At 42.6% G+C, this 25,516-nt stretch overlaps 2 protein-coding genes across 2 annotated transcripts; one reads left to right on the plus strand and one right to left on the minus strand.

The window, feature by feature from the left end:
* Positions 1 to 674: 674 nt before the first annotated feature.
* On the plus strand, positions 675 to 10,326 carry LOC310876974 (uncharacterized protein; the record flags this gene model as incomplete). Its single annotated transcript, XM_083790622.1, has 9 exons — positions 675 to 790; positions 2,019 to 2,085; positions 3,930 to 4,038; positions 5,099 to 5,238; positions 5,988 to 6,098; positions 6,580 to 6,691; positions 7,157 to 7,358; positions 10,076 to 10,247; positions 10,300 to 10,326. 9 exons carry the CDS (start codon positions 675 to 677, stop codon positions 10,324 to 10,326), a joined length of 1,056 nt encoding a protein of 351 aa, XP_083646748.1.
* Positions 10,327 to 15,003: 4,677 nt separating this feature from the next.
* On the minus strand, positions 15,004 to 22,567 carry LOC310876680 (alpha-methylacyl-CoA racemase-like). Its single transcript, XM_083790276.1, has 6 exons — positions 22,527 to 22,567; positions 21,370 to 21,644; positions 20,322 to 20,465; positions 19,493 to 19,653; positions 16,405 to 16,591; positions 15,004 to 15,565 (listed from the first exon to the last, which is right to left on the minus strand). Exons 2-6 carry the CDS (start codon positions 21,614 to 21,616, stop codon positions 15,156 to 15,158), a joined length of 1,149 nt encoding a protein of 382 aa, XP_083646402.1. The 5' UTR covers positions 21,617 to 21,644; positions 22,527 to 22,567; the 3' UTR covers positions 15,004 to 15,155.
* Positions 22,568 to 25,516: the final 2,949 nt, after the last annotated feature.

Consider the following 25,516-nt stretch of genomic DNA (forward strand, 5'->3'; position numbering starts at 1 on the left):
ATACGAGCTTGTAGGTCTGCTATTTTTGAACAATCGAAGAACGACTGACATTTTTTTAAATCTGATCTCAGGTCAGAATGGGTTCATCAGACCAGTGTGTGTCCGGCGGAAACCTGGTATGAATCTGATCTCAGGTCAGAATAGGTTAAGTTGTCAAATAATTCCATGAAGGTGCGGTGCTGTAGTGAGTAGTCTATGTTGACGATAATGAATGAATCTATGCATGATGCTGGGACAATATAATGGCCTGAGAGTCAAAACAGATAATTCAGCTCCACATTATGGAGATCCACATTCTGTATTGGCCTGCATATATGGAGTGTGTCACGAGGCATGACTGACATGATGACTGATGAGGTGCAGGTTTTCATATTATTCTGGCCAAGTGTTACATTAATCAGACATAATGTAATACATGTCACGTGCGTGTTTCCACGCGTGTGCATCCAAATTCTGTGAAACTTTGCACACATATTTCCACTACATTGAGTAACAATTAAAACCACCATTTTAACATTGCCCTATAGCGCCACTTTGGAGGCACATTTTAGCAAAAAAAACGCAATTACTTCTACAAGTTTTGTTCCAAACGTCACAGACGTTCCTGTCTCCTGACCTTACAGACCTTTTCTAGTTCCACTCTTATTTAGTCTTATAATGAAATGTCTATCTGCATGTGGGGACAGCAGCCAATAGGACACGGTCATGAGGCCTTGCAGGTCAACGTGGCAGCTGAGGACACTGAAGTGGAGTTGTGTCATCACCTTTCTCACCCTGCTGCTCTTATACAGTATGTACAGGTATGTCAAACACGTCTAATTGTGCACAATATGCAAATCACAATAATTTATTATTGCAATTGTTGACAGTGTGCGGATTCAATAAAAATGGCATTGGCTTCTATTTGTTATAACCTTGAAAACCACCCCGTCAGGTATATTTGACGTTGCCGTTATGCCCTTATGCGCTATACGTCCCAGAGCCTAACTCGCTTCTGGGGACGCTTTCAGTACATGTGTCACTCAAAGATGATTTCATCTGTCACAAACGTTACTCCCCAAGAAATGTGCATAGAAAGACCAAATGAGTACGGCAAAATGAGTATTCTTAATTCCAATAATTCTCCAAAAAGGTTTAAGAATTTGGCAGAGAAATGCAAGTTAGAAAAATGAAAAGATAAAAGTCAACACAAATTGTCGAAATTAGATAATAATAAAGTAGAATAAAGGATAATTCCCAAGTCAAGCAGCTAAATATCATAATGTGAATTAGGGCTAAAATAACTTCTGTTGAGTAAAATTCTCAAAGTCAAAAGAAGTCCTCTAATCCTAGCTAGAGTGTGATCGGCAACAAGTGGATATGGTTCTGCTCTGCCTCTGCATTGCTAGGGTTTAAATAACAAATCTGTAAAAACCCTGGTAAGAATATGCAAACAATTCTCTATTTATAGTTCTTTGTTTTCTTCATCTTTATTTGACTGATTAAAAACATGGAGGTAAAATAACAGATATACGTATTTATACTGCATTATAATGAGTTTATAAGGCATTATATACATGACAGTCGTCTAAATATTTGCTGCGCAGAAGATCAAAGGCATGCTGTTTTCAAAGGTTAGTGAAATACTCAGCAGTGAAGCTTATTTCACTATTTCAATTATCCGCAGTCACCGTGTTAACCTTGAACCATAGCATCCCTAATCTGAGGATAATTTAGCCAGAAATAGCATATCTACAAGCTCACAACGTGAGACCATGTATAGAGCAAGTTTACTAAGTATTGACAGTATTGTTTAAGTGCATGGTTAAATCATCAATACGCATCGACACTAATGATATAGTGCTATCAAACAAGTCTATATAGAAAAGTTTAATCTGCAACACAATACATATATCATGCATATGTCATGTATACTTTATAGTGGGGGTCCCTGCTTAATTTCCTTGGTTTGAAAAACGTTGAAGACCGGGTGGTTCTGTTTTCACCACACATGTAGGAAAACACTCTTCCTGGCCCAGAACCCAGCAGCAACGTTACGTCCAGGACCTGCCCCTCAACGTTCAAGACCTGCCCCTCGACGACCAGGTGATGTTGTCCCACTCGTTGTATGTGTGATGATAGTTTGTAATGTAATGCATGTGATGCATGTACCAAATGTTTGGCCTGGCTTCTGCCAGACACACATAGGATCAGGGACGTGCAGAGAGAAAATAGCAGATCTACAAGCTCACAGCGCGTTGCGAGCTTGCTCACAGCGCTCGCTCACAAAGCTCACAACGCGTCGCGCTGCGACACGTTGAGAGCTTGTAGATCCCAGCACTCTTTAGCTAGTGGAGATGCGGTGTGTTATGCGCCATGGTGTAGGAGCCGATCTACAATAGGCCATCACATCATGTATGTGCCATCATGCCATGTCTAACATCCCTGTAATTAGTGTGCTTCGTCACCCTCTACAGCAGGGGTGTCGAACTCAACTTGGGGCGAGGGCCGCATTGGTCAAAAGGTCACTTGATGGGGGCCACAACCAGTTGCGGATGCACACTTGATGTCTCAGTCAGTCACTGCTATAATATCTATCTATCTATGTATGCTCAGACCCAGCCAGCCATCCAGCAAGCCACACACATAGTGCTCAGACCCAGCCAGCCAGCCAGCCACACACATAGTGCTCAGACCCACCCAGCAAGCAAGCCACACACATAGTGCTCAGACCCAGCCAGCCACACACATAGTGCTCAGACCCAGCCAGCCACACACATAGTGCTCAGACCCAGCCAGCCAGCAAGCCACACACATAGGCCCCTTTTCCACCGGTTGGTTCCCAATGGGAACCGGTTCCGTTCTTTTTGGTTTTTAGTCCATGAGCCAGAGCTCCAAAATTGAAACGTTAATTATGAATTGAGTGGGCAAAACCATACCTATATTAGATTGTTATCACCGTGAAACTTCCCCAATTGAGTACTTACATGAAGACAATGATCTATTGTATTAAAAAAAAAAAAAAATCTAAATATGCAAATGAGGCATTATGTTGGAAAATATGCAAAATAATCGAAAATATGAAAAAGCTACTACTGTGGAAGGGTTATCATGTATTAATTTACTTGTATTGATCCTATAAACAATTTAATATAGGGTATAGTTTGCCCACCAATTTTGGAGCTCTGGCTCATGGACTAAAAACCAAAAAGAACTGAACCAGTTCCCATTGGGAACCAACCGGTGGAAAAGGGGTCATAGTGCTCAGACCCAGCCAGCCAGCAAGCCACACACATAGTGCTCAGACCCAGCCAGCCAACCACACACATAGTGCTCAGACCCAGCCAGCCAGCAAGCCACACACATAGCTCCGTAAGGGAGTGGTCAGTGGTTGCACCACTCAAAAAATCTTCAAAAAACTGAAGAGGCTACTGGAGATTGGAGAACCTGATTTGGACATGATCTGATGCAGGACAATGTCACTATGACAGAAAGAGAAGACGGGTCTCTCTCTCTCACACACACACACACACACACACACACACACACACACACACACACACACACACACACACACACACACACACACACACACACACACACACACACACACACACACACACACAGAATGTAATAATATCTTCAATCCACAGTTCCACAGACAGAAAAGGTGCCCTGCAGGCCAGTAGCGGTCAATGGGACGCATACACTGCTGGTGTCAGCATACATGGAGCACCGTCACCCAACACGACAGGTAGGCCTATGTCATGAAACTATTTCATGTTCTATTTCTAACCACCAAAAGCGTGCAGGTTTTCGCTCAGCTGATTTGGCAAATGAACTGCAGTCATGCAGCTAGTTTAATGTTTGGCCGGGATGAAAGCTTGGACACGCATGACCTTTTCATAGCACAAGAATGGCACCACTTCATCTCTGCCTCATCCTCTCAGGTCCGTATCATCGCTGTGGCACCGCGGACAGAAGCAGTGGCCTATCTTTGCCTCCTCCATTGCCGAGAAAAACTAGACCTGGAATTCTGGAATTATAAGAGGCACCACGGTAAAGATGAGACACTTTACTGTCAGTAAAATCTTAAGATCTATACCCTTGACTGTGTCACTAGAGGTGACCAAGTTTGCGTGGCCGGTCCCACGCTGTGGAATGCCCTGCCTCTTCCCATTCGCTTTGCGCAGTCCCTGGGTGTTTTTAAAACATAGATATTAAAAAATATAGATGCCTCACTGGCCGCTGCAGTTCATTCGAGCGACGACGTGTCTCCATTGAAGGCAGGAAGTCAAGCGGAAGTGAAACGTTTAACGTTAAAATAAACAGTAATGCAACATTTACAATATATTTGTGGTCATGAGTGGTAATGAGCTGAGGGCAAGTAGAACATGACCTTTACTTGCCAAAGGGGAAGTGCCTCTGAGACCTTAGTGTCAACCCCTGCGTAGGTCGTAAAATCCAAATGTCACTTTCCCTGGATTCCTTGGGTCCATAAAGGCCAAGACCATTTGTGTCAGGATAGATTTTCCGCCATTTTGACTTTTCTTCAAAACACACTTTTTGCTCTTCCACCTACAGCTTTTGTGCAAATCTCACAGCAAACGCTACACATGATCTCTGGACCTATCCGATTAAAAAAACCCATCTATCGTTCGACTGTAATCAGCTTCCAAAGTAAATGGGAGGGGCGGCGGGGCCCGTTTTACAAAAAATTACACAAATCGGAATGTCCAATCCACCCCAAATTTCATTCACATGTGAGGGTGGTTTAATCAAGGCCTGTTTTACAAAAACCCCAAAGCAATTCCATTTTCATCCACAGGGGGCGCCGCAAATGCGGGAAAATGTTTATTGCAAAAGTATTTGGGGAATAAATCCGCTATGTTTGTGATAGCGTCACAATAGAGACAGGACAATTCCCTCCCAATCAGTAATGTGATCTATTACATCGCATTACCCACACTGTACATAATTTGGTGTTCATATATTCAGAACGGATTTTTTTTTCTTTCTGAAAAGGGGCATGTGTTCAGCTGTCAGAAAAACATATTTGTGTTATATGCTGTTACTTTTAATCATAAAATAAATGTATTAATTCATTCGTTCATTCAAGGGTTTCACATTTCTAAGGGTGGCAGCACCTTCCACTCCAACCATTTTGACTTTGAGTACGGAACATTGGATATCCTGTGTCCCGTCCCCGCAGGCTGTGAGGAACCCTTCCAAGTTGCTGTAACTAAAGACGGTACAAAAGTCATAATAAATTACGCATTTTAACACTTGATTCAATTGAAAACTCAACTGTATTAAGCATGACATTTTATGATAAAAAAAAGAAGGAGATCCAGGCTCTCAAAGTTTAAAAAGAGGAGAAGATACTTTATTGATCCTATATCCTTTGGATTAATAGCCTGACCTAAGCAGAGACATTTCTGGCCTAGATGGGAGGGTCGCGCCTCAGAAAAACGCGCACCCTGATTGGATCTCATCGATCTGTCCGTCACCCCCGGCCCCTCCTCTCCCCCCTAGTGCAGCGCTACGTCACATCATTTAGAGCGACGCCCACCCGGAAGGGTTGACTCCCACTTTTAGACTGGTTCAGCCCACGGCTTTTTCCAGGCTTTCATCTTTCGCGCAGACGAAATGAAAGCCTGGGTATCGAGGCTATTGGATTAATAAAGTATCTTCTCTTTTTAAACTTTGAGTGTCCGGATCTCCTTCTTTTCTATTTGATGTCATATCCCGACTGATCCAGGAGCACCGGGTTGTCTCTTATGCTTATGAAATATTATGAATCGGTCTTTAAAGCCCAGACCACACCGGTAGGGACTCCTTGAGACAAAGCCGTTTTAAGGCCAACCACACCTTAAAACGGTTTTGTCCCAAAGGAAGGATAGTCCCTATACCGCTGTGGTTTGGGCTTAAAGATTGAGCTCAGAAAGAGTGGCCTATTAACAAAAGTGAATTTGTTTTTGTTTGTCCTCCCAGGCACGGTTTTAGAGCAGCTGCCAGTGTTTCTGGAGGTGTTGAACCAGGAGACGAGAAGTGACTCCTTTCCTCACAATTTCACTGTCTGCTTCTCTGCCATGTTCGGTTTCACCAACGTTCTGCAGGTACTGCTCCTCAACACCCAGCATATTCAGTAGGCTAACTGCATTGTCAAACAGTGTTGTTTTTAGCAGCAAATTATCTATTTTTAGTTTAGTCATAGTCTTTGGACTGAAACTTAATTTAGTTTTTGTCATATTTTAGTCTACTAAATGTCATGAGATTAAATCTACAGTTGATTTAGTCGACTAAAATGTATTTTGTATTTGCCGTCGTAATGGCTCATTTTACATTTGCTGAAAATAGCAGGTCTACAAGGTCACAACGCGTTGTGACCTTGTGACCTTGGTTGACGAAATTGTCAGTATATTTAGTCATAGTTTTTGTCATCATGGCTTAGTTTTTATTTAGTTTTTATGTAGCTTTTGTCCGTGAAAAAAGGCAGTCGACGAACATTTTTCGTCATAGTATTCGACGAAAACAACACTGTTGTCAAAGCTCAGTTGACCCCTGTGAGTTATTTGCAGTGTGTGGTGAACCTTTCAGCTGGTCCAGACCATGGAGATGCTGAGGCTACTGGGGGTGACCAGAGTGGTCATCTATAAGACCAGCTGTAACGCAGATATACAGAGGATTCTGGACTATTACACACACATAGGTAAACATATACTGTACTTCTTTAAACTGATTCTATGGAGACAGGATCCTTAAAAGGGGGTACCCCTTTTGGTGTTTTAAGCACTACGTTATACTTTAGCTTTTGAAAAATAGCAGATCTACAAGCTCATAGGGCACTGAGGGCAGCGCTACGAGCTTGTAGGTCTGCTATATTTTTTTTAATCGTGAAAACGTGGCACAAATCTTTGAATAATCTATTCTTTGACATCAAACATATTTAACTCAAATCTTTGCTTCTGGGGGGGGGGGTCCCTGGAACAACATATTTTCAGATGGGGGTCGGCGGCCAATTACACATATATTTGGGGGTCCTTGACATGAAAATGTTTGAGAACAGAGGTTTTTCAGAAAACTGTCAGGATTTAGAAGTCATTTGTAGAACCGTCCTCAGGTCTAAATGGGTTAAGACACAATCCTTTTCTTTCTCTGTATGTCTCCCTCGAAGGTCTGGTGGAGGTGATTCCTTGGTCTTTACCCAGATTTGTGAAAGTGTCTGACAGCTGGCTCCCTTCACTCGGTAATGGTCAGCTACATTACTATGGCCAGATCGCTGCTCTGAATGACTTCGTCTACAGATACATGTACCAGACACGGTATATCGCCATGCACGACCCAGATGAGCTCATACTGCCGAAACAAGTGGACAGGTAATTATTTCAAGCCTGCATGGAACCTATGATTCTCTGTCAAATCATATCTGAAAACCGCTAAAAAAGGGAATTTATTAAAGTCAGTTAAATTCCAGACCTATAATCATCCTATATAATCCTGTCCATACATGTTGGCCTTGAATTGTTTCATAGAAATATCAAGAAATAATATTTTTTTAATTACTCAATGAAATGAAATTAAAGAAAGACGAGTTCCCTCGTTTTGGCACAGGTGGGTCCTGGGTCGTGGAGAGAAGAACGAGGTCCCGCGTTCTTGGCATAGATTCGGTTAAGTGTTTTGATAATGTGGTTATTGTTGGATGTGCATATATATTTACGTATTCAGTTTTTGTCTCGTTGAGATAAAGACCAACACAGTTGGAGGCCTGCTCAAGGGACTGAAGGAGAGCCTGAGAGCGTACTCCAACGTTTGACTGATAAGCGCGATGTCATCAGCGAAGCGCGGTTTCAGTTAGGTATTTAGCAGGATGACAAGAGCTTCTCTTAGGGTTTAGAACATAATCAATAATAAATAGAAACGCATATACATAAATAAATAAACCAGTAAGACGCCTTAATATAGGCGAGAGCGACCGCAGGGCTGAGCCACTCTCCCGGAATAATGTCACTTCATTATGTCAGCACTGTCATAGAAGTTTCATTTTAAATTGTCTCATAAGCAGGGGGGCACATTATTATTTTTGGCTAGTACTCAAAGGAGCACCTGTACGTATCCTGGCATAATAGCTAATAATTACAGGGGAAAAAGCAACATAAATACTGATGGAGGCCTGGGCGGTGGCTCAGTGGTCCAGGCACCTTGGCCGATAGCCCGAGTCTGGCAGTGTGCCGCGGGTTGGACTCCCAATCCCGACGGCCTTTACTGCATGTCACTCCCCCATCTCTCTCCCCCATTTCCTGTCAGCCTACTGTCTGTCCCTCTATAAAAAATATGAAAAAAATAAAGGCGAAAGCCGCAAAAAAAACATTAAAAAAAGAAATGCTGATGGACAAAATTTGAAGAAAATAAGATAAATAAAGAGTCCATTAGACCAGTGGCGTTTCCAGGAATTACATTTGGGGCAGGCAAGATGAGATATACCTGCCAGACGAGTAGGTTACAAAGGCTGGTTGATTGAGGGTCGCGCTCTACACGCAGCGTGCCATTCCGCTGTCCACTAATAGTTCTCAGGTCTCTTTTTTCTCAGTGTATGGATTTTGGCCAGGCAGAAATGGATGTGGACAGGCATCGCCTTATTTTAGATACGCCACTGCATTAGACCAGGTCGTATTTCCATTTTACTTGATAGTCTATATCAGCTTGAGGTTATTCAGCTGTAGGCTATAATAGAAGACAGAGGGGGAGAAAATAAATAGATAATAATTACAGTAATTCAATTGCTGCTCTAGTCCGGGCATGTCTCTTCTCCCTCCTGAGACGTCTCCTCTTTATAATTCGTAATTAGACTCTAAACTGCCAACTGTGGGGGACAGGTTAGACAGCTCGATGGGTTGCTGTGGTTAGTGGTTACTATGGTCACGTGGTGTTGGGTGGTGTCAGACAAGGACTGTCTAAAGAGGACGGGAAGCGAAGACCGTACGGGCGCCGCCATGGTGCTCCATGGAAGGAAAGAAACATGCGCAGTGGGCTTTATGCAGCCAACACTTCCTCCTTCAGCTTCCTTGGTCTGCAACTGCGCATGTTTCTTTCCTTCCATGGTGCACCATGTGAGCAACATGGCGTCGCCCGTACGGTCTTCGCTTCTTGTCCTCTTTAGACAGTCCTTGGTGTCAGACAGGTAGTAAAATCAGCTGTTCACCAGTGGCATTTCATGAATGGAAGGAGAGGGGGTGAATGACGGGGAAGTCCAACTTTGCTGACCGCTTTGTAAACGCTTGTTATGATGCCAAATGTTTTAACTACCTTTAATAAATGAATAAAACGCAGTACACTGGAGAAGTGAGTCCTTGGCACGCAGCGCGGCTGGCAGTACATTTCCCCGCTTTTAGCCTCTCGGTGGCTTAATAAGTTTGTCGCCATACACCATGCATTGGAGGAGCTAGCGCCCCTAAAAAAAAACGAATAAATTCAACTGAAGAGGTGCCATGTTTTGACTCACTTCAGACAAAATGTTTGCAAACAGATACTTGTACTGTACATACTGTACACAGACCAATCGTTAAGTTAAAGTAACTTCCTTCATTCACTTAAATATGGAATGCCGTGAGGAGAATTCCATGCTGGAAGGCTTTCTTACCTTTATTTGTAGTTGTTATACGTACCGGAGGAGGTCCAGGTGTTATTTTGTGCAAAAGTGCATTATTGGCTATTTCCCCTAATATAAGCCCTCAATGGGGGTTGGGTTTTTTGTGCTTAATCGCTTATTTAGTTATTTCCATCTAAATAAGTAGTAAAGTGTGCCGCTTGGGATACTATTTACATTATGAACAGAGGATATATACAAAACAATTGATATATGATGTGATGGAAATAAGCGAATTAGCACAACACCCCATTGAGTCATAATTATACTTCCGGCAGTCTTCCGGGTGCTTCAAAACGCCACTGAGCAACTTCCACTGAAATGAATAGCGGAAAGGGGGGGCTTATATTAGGGGAAATAGCCAATAATGCGCTTTTGTACAACATAACACCTGGACCTAAGAAAGCCTTCTAGCATGGAATTCTCCTTAACATAAGAATTTCTCACCAGCTGGTCAGAGCTACTTCCACTGCTGGAGCAGAAACACGGGGAAGACTTTGGTTACAGTTTTGAGAACAACGTGTTTCGTTCCACTGTCTTCACCTCTGCACCTCCTCCTCTGAGCCCCGGCGCTCATGAGCATCATGCCGGATGCTGCCCAGAGTGGAAAGGAGTATCTGGGGTCAACATCCTGGCACACCTCTTCCACGAACCACCCCTTCCCCACACCACAGTTTTCAACAACTTTAAGGTCATTGTAAACCCCCGGGCTGTGTTCAGACCCACCGTCCACGGCCTGCTGGACTCTAAGAAGGGGTGTGTTTGGGTCGACACCACAACGGCAATGTTATATCATACTAGGTAAGGAAAAGGATTGATGGGTTTGTACGTGTGTTCTGTATGTAAATGTACTTGTACAAAAAGTGCATGCAGAAGTGGTTGATGGTGTCTCATGGGGAGAACATACAAGTGGTACTGTAGTCTATAGCAGTATAGAATTTAAAGAGTTTATTATGATTTGTATAACTGCAGTATGTTCTATCTCTTCTCTAGACCTCCATTCAAACCCTTTTCAGCAGACCAGCTGGTGTATGATGGCCGAGTGCTCAACTACAGCACACGTCTCATCCCTGCCGTCAATACCGTCCTAAGACAGACTGGACTCATACCACTGGATACTCACCATCCGTGACATGTTCCGTCTCCCTGCTGTGTTTTCTTGTGTTCCTTGTTTACTAGTCATAGACTTTTCACTTTACTCGTGTTCCTTTATTTTGTGGTTTGTTAGTGTGTCCTGGTTTCCTCTGTTGCCAAGCTGTTACCCATCTTGCCTCACCAGTCCTGTGATTGTCCAGTGTTTCCACCTGTGTTCTCTCATTCACAGTCTCCCAGCCTATCCCAGTGTTGATTGTCAGTTGTGTTTACCTGTGTCTAGTCAGTCCTTTTGTTCAGAATGCTTTTATGAAGTTAGTTTCTTTGTCTCGGTCATGGTTTAGCACAGCAGTTGTAAGAATAAAGGTTGGCATAATACAGTAAAAAGGAATGGGCTGAAGCCAAAGCTTATTATGTCCACCTTATTCATATTTATATTAGTTGTTACATAGAAAAAAGGAAACAAGAGCAAAATAAAGAAAACCAAGTATCAACGATGCTGCACTTCTTACTTATCTGAACCAACGGTGATTCCAATATTGTTAATATGCCAATAATGTTACATACATTTCATGTATTCCAAATACACAGACATAGATCTGTCCTATCCACTCACGGTTATCAGACTGACCACATCGGCATTTAAACTTGTAGCACTGTGTGTGTGTGTGTGTACTACTCACCCAGTAATAGCCTCCTGCACAATACACCGGGAAAGCCATACTTTAGTAATATGGGTTTCCTTTAGCTCTGGTACCCCATGTCACAAATACCCATACCGTTCCTGAAGGGAGATGTCTTGGTCATGTACAGTCTGAATATTTCATATATTTTGTCAGGTGTGCGCTGTGAACAACAAGTCTGACTCAGCCTTTTTACACATTACCACATTTAACCAGACAAGGAAGGTAAAAAATATATATATACAAGGAACAAGGAACTGAAAAATTATACTCTGGGAAATCGAAACAATAAAGTTCCTTTAAGGACAGTTCCGTGAGTGCTGGTATTGTCTTGTTTAACAGGTTCTTCCCAGACCGTGCAACCGATAAAATACATTAAGATGAATTGCAGTCGTGCCTGCTTCCTTGATGCGTGGTGAGACGAGAAAAAAGGACGAGACAAAAAATGCGATGAGAAATAAAAGACAAGATGCACGCGCTACATCAAACCAGGGAAACTCCCCCCTGTCAGGTGGAAAGGAGCAACTTGGACACTCAGGCATGAAGGAAGCATGAGTTCAAGTCTGTTGCTCTCCCCTTGTCCCCCAGGGGACTAGGTTGGTGGAGGGTGTGTAGAGCCCAGGATCAAATTAGACGATTGACACAGGGGTGAAAAATGGGTTACAAAATCGTGGGATAAAAAAAATTAAAATAAAGTTTTCGCATGGCGAGTATGCATGCATTTATACCCTTGGGCAAGAGGGCACGTACTGTGTTATGACGCAAAAGGCCCATTCATAGTCGAATGAAACTGTGTGTACCTGTGGCACCCAGGGGTCCGTGGAAGGGCCTCTGCTGTGTTTATATGCTGGTAGAATCTAAAGCTGCAGCAAGAAAAACTGAATAGGTCAAAATGGGCAGATTATTTTACAGCCCATATCGTCTTCCATTGGCCTTCATTGAGTTGAATGATTGACAGCTGACATGACAAGCCTCTGTTACGGGTCTCAAAACTGAACCTGAATAAACAGGGATGAAGACGGAGCAATGAAAATATTTGACGTGTTGCTTTTCTTTCCAGAATGAGGGGAACCGGAAGCTGTGCTCCTTATATTGGGACCCCAGAGAACCTGGGCTAGAACAAACGTTCTGTCCTCACTGCATGTTACACTTTGCTAGCAATTTTAAATATGAAATATTGCGTTTTTTGTCACTCAAAAAATCCCCATACATGGGGAAAGCCCCCATATATTGTGCCCAGGTCTCATGACATCACTATGACATAATCAAAATCCCCATAGGAATGTTTTTGACGCTTTGACCACTTGAAGCTTCCTCGAGGCAACATTTCTCTAAAGGACATACCCAGCCATAACATGACCACAGTGTAGAATTCTGGGATTTCCAAACAGGGAAAGGTCCAAAGTAAATGTAGATGATGAGGGAGACCATTGTAAAACAGACACTTTAAATACCCTCAAATATGCATAATTTATGGCATATTCGTCTAGGCCAGCAGTCCCTAAACTTTTTTGGCCATGCACCCCCACCCCGTTACCTCCTGACCTACACAGACCTAGCTGACTCACCCCCCAATTTCTCGTTGAATTTGGCCGAAAACGATACACATTTTAATACGATTATGGCAAAAATTCACAGAATGTCACTGCACTGAGAGACAGTTGCTGCTGTATACATCTCAGTGGTTTACTGGATTTTGCCGTTTGTGCTAAATAACACGTTAAAACCGTCATTACCCTTTTCATGTCTACTCTCTATCAATTACATACGCCACTGCTGGCCTGCTTGAAAAGCCACAAAGAATGGCATTTAACTTAAGAAATATGGCGTTCTCCTTCCACGGGCTGACCGTCTGGAATAAAAGTCCAATGCACCCTTAGACTGGCACGTACCCGCCCTAGATGTTTTTAAAACACAGCTTAAGACCCACTTTTTTACTCCCGCATTGGGCTGAGTCCTTTGATTTTTTTTTTACTCACTTTGACCTATTTCATGGGTTTTGAGAAACAATGCAGTAAATGACGTGGTGACATATACGATGACGCTCGATCGATGTTGTCAGTTACTGGAAAGTCGGACGTCAAGAAAAAGAAAAGGGAGATAGAATCTCAAGGGAAACTGTATACCGGTTTGCCTGGTTGAGTCACCATTATAAGGAAATGTGCCCATAATTAATTGCATGCGTCTGCTCGCTCATACATACAGTAAGTTACAATGAACAGCAACATGATTTTAATATGGAAGGTTAATTTCCCCCCCACACCACGCCCATATCCCCCCTCCCAACACAACAGTGGTCCCCAGGTTGATTCTCAGTCAGGGTGGTGGTCCCTGGTTCATAATCAGTTGAAAACCCCTGACCTATTTCATTGTCTTTTTTTATGCATTTTTTCATCACACCTCTGTTCTATGCTTTCACTGATTGTGCCCCTGATTGTGATGTTGGTTGATGTTTTAGCATTTTTTGTACTTTGATTGTGCCTTGATTGTTATGTTGTTTGATATTTTTTGTTTGATATACTTTTTACTTTATTTGTCTTGTAAAGCACTTTGCGCTGAACTCGTGTCATGAAAGGTGCTCTATAAATAATAATAATTATAATTAAATTATTATTATAATTATAATAAAAAGTAAAAACGCTTATTATTATTATTTTAGTATAGTGCAGTGGTCTGTAGATACAGTACAGTGGTCTTTAGATGTAGTACAGTGGTCTCGTACAGAGCTAGATATAGTACAGTGGTCTTTATATGTAGTAGTAGTACAGTAGTCTATAGATGCAGTACACCGGTCCCGTTCCTTTCAAAACTTGTATATAACCACATTACATGCAGAGCCCTTAGGTCAGCCGATCAGTTGCTGCTGGTTGTGCCAATGACCAGCCTAAAAAACAGAGGTGACCTCCACTGTTCCAGAGACTGGGTAACAATGTAAGAAATGGGACCTTTTTTTAGCCCGTTACCTGGCAGAATCTTAAAATACACCCTTCAAGGATCAAGAAAAAACAGGTGATGTCAAAAAATGTGTATAACGTTTTCAGCAATATTTGTATTATTGTATAGAAAAGTTGGTCAATTTGTCTCAGTAGGTCTTTTCCTCCAAAAGTTATGCTGTTTTTTGACATTTTCGGATTTGGGTAGGATTGTGTAAGAAAGGCATAAAAAACAAATTCTTGCAGGTTACCTGGCAGAATCTTAAAATACACTCTTCAAGGATTCAGAAAATAACTGTCCACCTAAAAAGTTAGTAAACATTTTCAGCTATTTTTGTGCAGTTTTTCCCCCGAAAATCAATATGTGCTTGAATCTTCATAATAACAATTTTTTTGAATTCCTTGGGTCCAAATATGGAAACATGTGTTAATTTGTCCCCGTTAGTTGTTTATGTCAATAGTTAATGCCGTTTTCTCTTGTCTCTTCATTTGCATATTTAGGTAGGATATGTGTAAGAAAGGGTTAAAAATGAACCCCTTGGGTCATTATTTTTTTCTTGTTACCTGGCAGAATCTTAAAATAGACCCTTCAAGGATTCCGAAAAAACACTTTGCGCGTGAACCCCCCGTTCCATTTAGACTACAGCTTTTAACCCACTTCATTTGGTTTATTACATTTGGTCTGTTCAGTAATGCATATGCAGAATAATTCAATATTGCAAACGTTCTTTCAAAGAGAGGCTGAGATTTGAAAGTTTGTAGCGGTCTACAGTACTTGCACGATCTGCTTGCACACTGCAAATGGAACAATGGATGGATTCTCTACAACTTAGCCTTGGCAGGGTTCGACTCTATCACTCCATCTGTTAGCATCTGCTTTATTTCTACTGGACTGAATCCATACTCCTTTAGGACTTGACATGTATGTTCTCCAATAAGGGGGTCGTGTGCCAAGCAAGGTTTCGCAGGAGTCCGAGAGAGGAGCGGAGCTGGTCGGGGGCTCTCTTCACCCTCAGGGTCATTAATGAAAGACCCTCTTTCCTGGTTGTGGGGATGGGAGCTCACTTCATCAAAAGACAACACGGGTGTAACACAGGCATCTGTCCCCTCAAAAATACTCAACCAATATGCTTGGGATTTAGAGGCAAAGCACTCAGTGAAGATCCGCCTGAGCTCAGGCCAATCGCTAAAGCTCATCTGAGGAGGCAAGTCTCTTGTATCCAAAGCCAAACCTGCAAAACAAAAAAGTGAGGGGAATACTAGAAGGTGCGCTCAGTAGGGTGAAAATATTTACCAGGAGGCATGCGCTCATAATAATACAAGTAAGACACGCAAACGCGGGAAGCGAACGCAGCTCGTAAATTGCAATAACAACAATTCGAATAAATTACGTACTTTTTTTTCCTTTTTAGTTAGTAAGTTTTCTACTGTGTGTGTGTGTGTGTGTGTGTGTGTGTGTGTGGTTGTGTGTGTGTGTGTGTGTGTGTGTGTGTGTGTGTGTGTGTGTGTGTGTGTGTGTGTGTGTGTGCTACAGCTGCGCCCTCTGGTGGCGGGCAGGTGGTGTCACAGCGGGACAGACAGACACACAGACAGACACACACACAGACATGATCTGCAGGGTCTCATAGTTAGTGCTCACTGAATTCGCAATCACTGTGTTCGCAATCACTGCGTTCGCAACTATACTGTCTGATACATTGACATCAATCTTTCATTCTCTGTCCTGCTCTCTAGGACAAATGGAAATAAACTTAAAAACATATAGTGATGTGGTGTCAGATATACAGTCTACACAAGTTTCCAAAAAGCTTGAATTTCAATTGTAAACTGCATTTCTTATTCAAATTCTGTATTTGGTACGGCCACTAGATGGAGACAGCGTTCAACCGGACACATTGCACAAGCTGTTACTGTGTGAATCAAAGTGAAACTAACTTTGACAAAGTTATAAGTATATTAGTATGTGTTATGTATAGGCTATACATCCTGGAGTGGTTGGCATATTCAGTGTGTGTGTGTGTGTGTGTGTGTGTGTGTGTGTGTGTGTGTGTGTGTGTGTCTGTCTACTAACCATGAATAAGCTGATTATAGAACTGTGGTTCAATGGCTCCTACGGCCAGATATTTTCCATCAGAAGTCTTGTAGGTGTCATAGAATGGAGCTCCACTATCCAACATGTTCTCTCCTCTACGATGGTCCCACATGCCAATGCGACGAGACTTCCATACAAAAGAACCTGTGTATGCTGCTCCCTCCACCTGGTTAACACATACATTAGATAGAGAACGTTAGAAAAAGACACAGCCAGAATGACAGACACAAGTGCAAATAGCTATATGAATGAATATCAATATCATACATGCGTTGCAGTTTAAACTAGAAAAGCCTCCTGGTGGCGCTATAATCAGACAACGTGAAAAGGGTGCCATTTCTTCTTAGGCCTTGGATGGCAATTCACCCTTTGTCAAGTCCCACCCGTGGTTCTGCCCCTCTTCGCGCCCATTGGTTGCCGTGTCGTGGTTGGACAAAAGTCCTCTCTCTCCATCCACTACCATTGAAATAACAGGTTTTTTAGTTGCTTCGTATTGATATTCTGTGCATTCAATTCTTATTTTAAACTTGGTGTCAGTAAAAAGGAACATCACAGGTGCAGCATGGTGACTGGGCATATGTTTGTTTTTAGTTTTTTCCAAAAATGATGATTTAGCAAATTTAACATAAACTAGGCGGAGCCAAGGCGGAATAAGGCAGAAGAGCCTGCTGGTTAGTCAGTCAGGGACCAATCAGAAGGCTGACAAAGGGTGAATTGGATGATTTGAGGCATTTTGTTCCAATGTTTTGCAAAAATCCACCTGTTGGTGGCGCTATAACAGGCTAATGTGAAGGAACGTCTGTGAAAGATTTCACGTAAATTGCACGCTGCGTTCATGATTTGAGGCTTTTTGTTCAAAAGAGGCCAATCCTGTAAACTTTGAAAGCCAATGTTAGATTTGCAGGATTTTTGACCTCACTGTGTCATTAAGACTGGGAATTAAAGCATCTGTGTCACTTTATATTTTATCCACTTTAATCATATTTTATACTTTGGCCTTTCAAAAATAGCAGACAGCTCATAGCACGTCACTTCGTGCAGTGCTATGAGCTTGTAGATCTGCTATTTTTCTTAATTATCTTTTAAAGTGAACAGTATTAACTCAAATCTTTGCTTCTGGGGGCTTCTGGAACAAAATATTGTTTCAGATTGCCTCAGATCCTAACGGGTTAAGTGAGGGGTGCCGTGACTGCCATCAGGCAGGTTGACGTCATGACGTTCACCATTTGTTTTTCTGTAGCTCCGAAAAGTGTAACCAAATCAAATGGATGCATCCTCCGGCTCCTCAAGATTTAATTAGCTGACTATTTAGCTGGTTATAATTTTCTGACAGTCTATTTAAGGGACATTCAAGCGGCATATAAACACAAATAGGTTACAAATACATGAACCATTGGATTGCAGCGGTGGGGGTCAGGATGGTAACCGTAAGGTTGCCAGTTCGAACCCGGGCTCCCCCAGAGTTACTGTCGAAGTGTCCTTGAGCAAGACACTGAACCCCTAATTGCTCCCGATGTGCTAGTTGGTGCCTTGCATGGTTTCCGCTGCCATCGGTGTATGAATGGGTGAATGTAATGCACAATCTCTGTAAAGCGCCTTGGATAAAGGCGCTATATAAATGCACCATTTACCATAGACATCACTTGGTAATAAGGAAGTCAGAAATGAACATATGGGATAATAAATGATATATTTATAGTATACACAGAGCTCTTCACAGGTTCAAAATGATGGACAAACCAAACCATAATGGACATAATATGGACCTCTGAAATTGGTTCTGAGATCGGAGTGGAGCCGACATAAAAGGAAAGAAAAATTACCCGCACAAGATTTCACCTCAAAGAATAATCCATTTCATGATCGCTCACGCCTCACGCCATTGATTTGATTCCACGGAGGTTTGATGCATTGCGTGCGTGCGTAGTCTCTCGGCTTTCACTATACTTACGGAGAAACATGTTCCCCCATATATTTCGCTCATAGACTGTAAAAAATATGGACAAAGCGTTCCCCGGGTCTAACATGAACGTAAAATGAAGCCTGTCAGTCCTTGAATTGTAAGTCGCCATCTTTCTAGATCCGTTTGGGCCCAGCTGGCCCATTGGCTGGCCCAGACAACGAGGCGGGACTTCCCCCATTCTTCTTAGTTGGTTTTTATTTTGTTTCGAGTGGGTGGGGAATCCCGATCATAGACTGTAACGGTAGCCACGCCCCTCAGAACATGCACGACTTTATGGTAATTTATTTTATAAATGGGACCATAATTTTCCAAAAAGAATATTATGACATTAGAAAAAATGACTTTAAACTAGTGACTGGAAGCAAAAAGTATTCATGACCATGTTTATTAATTAAGGTAATACAGTCTAGGTGAAGTTGGGCCCAAATACATGGACTTCTATGGGGCTATGGGTTTTTTTGGGCCCAATGACAGCGCCACAACAGGCCATTATATGAACTTTCAGGAAATCCCGATTTCCTTGTGGCTTCACAAAATATCTGTCTGACTGCCCCCCTGATTTCGCTGCAGTAATCTGATCTGATCCCTGGTCAGATCACAGCAGCATTTGATCAAATTCCTAGCAGCCCGAGCCCCCTGCTGTTTTCACACTTAAAGGCTACATCCTGCCACCATTGTGTATTAGCTTGTCTGACACCTTCAGAGACCACTGCAGAATGCTGTGTAAAACCGTGTAGCACCTTTAATGTTGTTTGCTCTCTGTGTGAGTGCTGACTGCACGCAATGATCTACAGGCTGCGTGGTGCACCGTTGTATCCGGTCCGACTGGCTGAAACACGTCCCGTGAGAAACGTTCCGGGGTGAAAAAATAGACGGACGTGAAATAAAATAAAAATAAAAATGAAATATCGCGTGTCGGCTCGATTTTCGATTCACGTCAATTTCGATACGTATTGAACACACACACACACAGTCACACACACACACACACACACACAGTTAAATGCTACAAATTGATTGGATTACCCCCTAATGTTAAACATTGCAAAATGTTCTTATTCTGGAGGAGTGGTGTTAATGTATCTGCCTAAATAATCATCTTACCATGCTAGCATCAATAACTTGTCCCTTCCCCGAGGTGGTCCTCTCCAACAGCGCTAGGACAACACCCAGTGCACAGGTCAGACCACCTCCTGCAAAGTCTGCGACCAGGTTCAACGGTGCATAGGGTTTGTCACCGCTACGACCCAGCCTAGATAACAGACCTATGGAAGAAAACAGAACAGAAGACAAAAAACACATGAGGCCTATTCATAGTCCAGTTCTTGGTGGATTGGTAAAAACAGAGATGTGTTGTGTGAGCGCGTTGACCACCGCGACGTGACGTCATGTTGTAGTTTCCGGTGGTCACCTCACCTCTTCACTGAAAACTGGACCTTGAATAGGCCTTTAGTGGAACAGAGCGGAAGCTAAATACGGGAGCAGCATGTAAACAGCATGCAGCATATTTTTAACCCATTAAGACCTGAGGCTGATTCTACAAAATGTTTTCTAAATCCTGACAGTTTTCTGAAAAACGTATCAGTGGTGCCCAAACCTTTTCATGTCAAGGACCCCCAGAATTATCAGAATTTGGACACGGACCCCCATCTGACAAATATTTTGTTCCAGGGACCCCCAGAAGCAAATACCGGTATTTGAATTTAAAAAAATGGTCGCTGTGAAAGAATATATATATTCAAAGATTTGTACAGATCTACAAGCTCATAGTGCGGCACCGGGTGCCGCACTATGAGCTATGTAGCTCTGCTATTTTTCAATAACTAAAGTATAAAATAATGGTTAATTTGGTTAAACGCTAAAGTGACACAGATGCGTCCTGATATCAGGAGCAGTGGCCATAAAAAGTAAATGTATGTTAAATGCTTTATACCTGACATGGCGAGGTAGTTGATATCATGGCCAGCAGCAGTGGCATAGGAGCCAGTCTGCCCATAGCCAGTCAGTCGAGCATAGATCAGACGAGGATTCTCCTTTAGTAGATCTTCTGGGCCGAGGCCTAGTTTCTCCATCACACCTGGGGAAAATGTAAGGGACAAAAACGATTCCATGTCTGTCTAGACGTCTACACACACCCCCAATGACCAACTGTAGGGACTACACAAGAGGGAAAATGGGAATTGTCATTAACAAATTAATTGGCAATGGATTATGGAAGCATAATGAAATTTAAAAATTGTCACGACCAAAAAAGGTCCCCAGCTCGGGGGCCCTAGCTAAAACGTTAGATCATGCCCTGGGCAAAATGTGGCGCTTTTAAACGGATTAGCGAGAAATCTCCCTAGGCTGTACGTGTCAGGAATTTATGATGTAGATAGAATACAAGACCAATTCAGCGTATGACAGACAGCTAAACCTCAAATGCAGCACTCACTCCCTGCATGTCTGGAATTATTTTATTTCTATTTCTACCAACTACTTTTCGTGTTAAATTGTTGTGTAACTATTCGTCAACAATATCCTTTTTCCCCCTATAATTTTTATCCCACGATTTTGTAACCCATTTTTCACCCCTGTCACCCTGTGTCAATTATCTATTGTGATCCTGGGCTCTACACACCCTTCGCCAACATGGGGAGAGCAACGGACTTGAACTCATGCTTCCTTTATGCATGGGTGTCCAGGTTGCTCCTTTACACCTGACAGGGGGAGTTTCCCTGGTTGGACATAGCGAGTGGAAGGAACACATTATTCCAACCAGTTCCTTTCCCCTCCATCAGGCGCCTCGGCTGGCCAGGGGAGGCAGTTTAGTGACCAGGATTACTGCATGTTTTTTATGCTCGACATTTTTAAACCCTGCTTGTTTCAACGATGTATAGCACTCTAGAACTTTATGGACCCAAAAACTACTGTATATCGTAATTTCTCTTTCTTGATATGGTGCGTTTTCTTTTATTGAAGTATGAGTTCTGACTTCTGACCTTTACGGTAGGGTTCCAAGACGACATCCGATTGGACACAGAGCTTTCTGAGCGCAGACACACCTGCGGGAGTCTTCAGATCGAGTGCTACAGAGCGTTTACCCCGTGCCATCGTGTCCAACGCCATGGAAACTCGAGTGCGGTCCACACGGATCACCTTGGCACCAAAGTCTGCCAGAATCATGCCACAGAATGGTGCCGGGGCTAGGCCCGCCAGCTCAATGACTCTCACCCCAGCCAGCGCCATGACAGGACAGGCTGAACACGGGACAGAGCTGTGGAAAGACATGATACTGGCAATGGTAGGCAGTACAATGTCTTGAAGGTGTGTTTACAAAGTTACACAGAGACAGGCAACAAAGCTTGGGGCTTATTTCTAACAGATACATTATTTTAGCGTGCTGATTAAGTTAAAAATGAGTATTACACTGTCTGGATGTCATCTGTAGTTCAGTAATAAGAAGCAGCTGTGTTTGGAGGAATGTGCAGCAATGGGAATAAAATTGAATCCATTGATAGATATGCCTATATGATGACCACGGATATGGTCTAAAAGTGTGAAAAACGTATTTTTCATTTCAGTAGGTCTTTAAGGAGAATACATTTGTTTGTTGGTAACCTGATTTTTACAATGAATTAATGCCCAATGTTTTACAAAAACATTATTTTCACATAAGAGGTGAAGACAAACAAAAAAAAAGAAAATAGAATAGGTATTTCCGCATTGAAGACAAAGGAAAAATAAACCTTGTGGAAAGTCCAAAGGTGGTGTCTGAAATGTATGTGCATTGTGTCCAACATAGCCACCAAGATAAGAGTCACTTTGTTGAATCATTCATGACAATGCTGTAGTCACTACTTCAACGTGAAATGCATTACACTACAGTGTAGTGTAATGCATTTCACGTTGAATACAATTTAAATAAAGAAAACACTGACAGCTAAATATAAACTTTACAGTTAGTACTAGTGTGTTGTGTTTGTCCTAGTTTGACCCAGAGTTATAGCTACATTTACTATTAATGTGATGCGCATGCATGAGCTATTAGCAAAATAGCAAAGTACATTTCAGTGAAGGTGAACGATGCATTATACATCGACATGATTGTATTACATATTGCTGGTCTGTCAAGAAATGTTGATTTATGCTTGCTTACCTTTGACACACTCACAGCAAGCAAGCAACCAACTCGAACTCCGTATTCCTGTCGCTTCTTGGTTACGTCATTTAGACCACAGGATTTCTGGGTAATGAAGTTTTCATATCTCATATCTAAACCTATGGACCGACGCTATGGACGGGCCAAAAACAAATTATACTGGATGAAAGAAGATTATACGCTGGAGTAATTACAACAATTGTATCTAACCCAAGAGCAAAAAGATACTGGATAAATGCTATCATGATTTTCTTAAAAACTCTGTTATTGTAGTCTAAACTGTACTACACCTGTGCAGTTTATTGTAATGCACTATTGACCAGTTGACCATGAACTATAAAAAATAGGCCGATTAATAAAGCCTAACATGTTTTCTTTTAAGCCTACATTTTCTTTGTGTTCTTCCAAACAGATTGAATTAATATTACGGCCTACTTTAAAAATAAATAAAAAAGAAAAAGAAAGATAAAGATTCAAGAATTAAACATGCACACAAGTTGCCAAAACGAAAGTCACTGGCATCTGGCATCAGCATCAGCATCATTTTGGTTTATTAACATGATGAATTTAGCTACATAGAAATGTCTATTTGTATGTCTCTAAATGTTTGTATGTCTTTAAATGTTTTGATGAATTGAACAATGTGGACCCTGTTGTAAACAAGTGTAATGCTTAATTGGGTCGTCCACTCACAGTTGACAGTCTTTGTATTGAGTTTGTGCTTAAAATGTACTGTAAATTCTACAAACTGTTAATAAATATTTCAATCAATCAATCAAAACAACCTGTGCCCGTGCAAATGTTGAGACCCTTTTTTCCCAATTTCCCATTCCCCCAGAAGATGGTGCTGAAGGACTATTAGAGTTAGGCGATAGGCCTCTGCATGGATATATGGTTATTGTAGCTCGCATACAAGGTTTCTCACTGTGTGCATCATATGAGACAGTGGGTTCTCTAACTTCTCTTGCATAGTCTACGAGTCAGACTCAAGTTAAAGTTAAAAGCATGGCTCCTCTGGTAGAGAGAGAGAGAGAGAGAGAGAGAGAGCAACACACACAAAGAGAAAGAGACACAGAGACAGAGAGAGAGAGAGAGAGATACTGAAGATAACTGTAGGTGTGTGTGTGTGTGTGTGTGTGTGTGTGTGCGTGTGTGCGTGTGTGCGTGCGTGCGTGCGTGCGTGCGTGCGTGCGTGCGTGCGTGCGTGCGCGGCACACATGTGGGTTGTTGTACTGGCTTGAACCGCCTCTCACCCTGGACCATGAGTCTTGACATCATCAACGATATGGCTTAACAAGCTGAGATATGGTTTTACACTGCAATTTGCAAAGCTGTCAAATGTCTGTCATGATAACAGTGCAGTGGGAGATCGCTGTCTGGTGGTGTGACTCCATACGCCGTCTCGATGTGACCTTGACTAAGGTCACATTCTCACCTAATACTTCGGTAGACTCAGATCCGTATGGGCGGGGAAAGGGGATTCTTGCATATTTATTTGGCTGCGGTTTGCCTTCACACTGTCATTCGCAGCAATTGGAAACGCAGCAGGGGGGACCTTTATCAATGTGTTCCGTTCATAAACTATAGCCTACACAGTGAAATCTATGGTGATAAAATTACACTAATAACGTGCATGTGTCGTGCCGCCTGGGACCCCCCCCTCTCTCTCTCTCTCTCTACGCACGCGCAGCCGCCACACACTGTTCTTTTGGGCATGGAGGCACAGCGCTGCATGAGCGCACTGATATAACTCCCCAGTCCCACACAGTGACAGCACTCCATGTTTACGGCACGCACAGACAGACAGACAGAATATTATGTAGGCTATAATACACTGCAGTGTATGTGTTTTCTTAAGCAATTGATTAATGTAGCCTACACGTCCTCATTTCGATCAGGGCTTCAGTCTCCTTATTCGACCACGTCTATCCACAGTAACGGGACATCTTTGCGCTGCGTAAAATATGCCTTAACCGTCTCCAACTGTGTTCAGCTCCTCACCCGCCACATTATGTTTGCTTCATTTCCTTTATTTACTGCGGATTGCATTCACACCTGCACCGAATCGTAGTCAAGTGCGATTCGAAGCGAAGCGAAACCCACGTTTTTGGACGGAGTAAAATGCGGTTATTTGCTGCGCATTAGGATTCGAATGAGCCTTCACACCTGCCAAACGAAGCGCACTTTCTGACAATGCGCAGCAGGATTCGTTTTAATCGCAGCAAAGCTCTCTGGTATGAATGTGACCTTAGTCTTCAGGTGTTCTGAATCTGACCTGAAACGTCTTCTGAAATGGACACATCATTCTGTGGTCGTCCAGCATGACGTTTAAACGAAACACCTGTGTCTCCTGTCTGACCCGACTCTCTGTTACATACACGTCATTAGTAATTGATCATCCATTCTCACCCTCCAGCTAAATGCTTGTGTTTAATGTGCTGTCCTCGCTGTGGCGTTACAGCAAAGTCTTTAAGACCACGCTGACATAGCAATCATGAGAGATATTGAGATAAAGTTGCCTCTGTCTCTGTGTGTGTGATGTGTGTGTGTGTGATGTGTGTGTGTGCGCGTGCGTGCGTGCGTGTGAGAGAGAGCGTGCATGTCTAAGTGCCGAGTTCATGCTTGTCAAAACAATTGGCAGCTCATCCCTTACAGTCTATTATCATATTAGAATCCCCATTCAGATGGAAATATGACTCCGTTTCTGACGAAGCCTTGATTCATGCAACCACTGTGCACTGAGAGTGCCACACAAAGGCATCCGTCTAGGCGTCCACTCAACAAGTCATCCATCTATGTTTGAACGGACTGGAGAACATTGTTCACATTCATTACAAGCTTAAAGCCAAAACACAGAGGCGCTTATCATTACTGAGGCACGCCAATTCCCATAACCTCACCTGTCTTCCACTGTCAATTGTAAATGTATATATACGTAGGGCCTTTTCCGAAGCGCTTTACAATGTGTAGGCTAGTTGCTAATACAT

This window comes from Protomyctophum parallelum (assembly GCF_964188405.1).
Source record: "Protomyctophum parallelum genome assembly, chromosome: 19".
NCBI classification, from domain to species: Eukaryota; Metazoa; Chordata; class Actinopteri; order Myctophiformes; family Myctophidae; genus Protomyctophum; species Protomyctophum parallelum.

What these genes read in the sequence shown, in the direction of transcription:
- LOC310876680 (XM_083790276.1), bottom strand. Translation starts at nt 21,616, where the DNA reads ATGGCGCTGGCTGGGGTGAGAGTCATTGAGCTGGCGGGCCTAGCCCCG. An exon ending in CTTGGAACCCTACCGTAAAG is followed by an intron (nt 20,466 to 21,369) that starts GTCAGAAGTCAG and finishes CATTTTCCCCAG; the next exon opens with GTGTGATGGAGAAACTAGGC. An exon ending in CTATAATCAGCTTATTCATG is followed by an intron (nt 15,566 to 16,404) that starts GTTAGTAGACAG and finishes TTTGTTTTGCAG; the next exon opens with GTTTGGCTTTGGATACAAGA.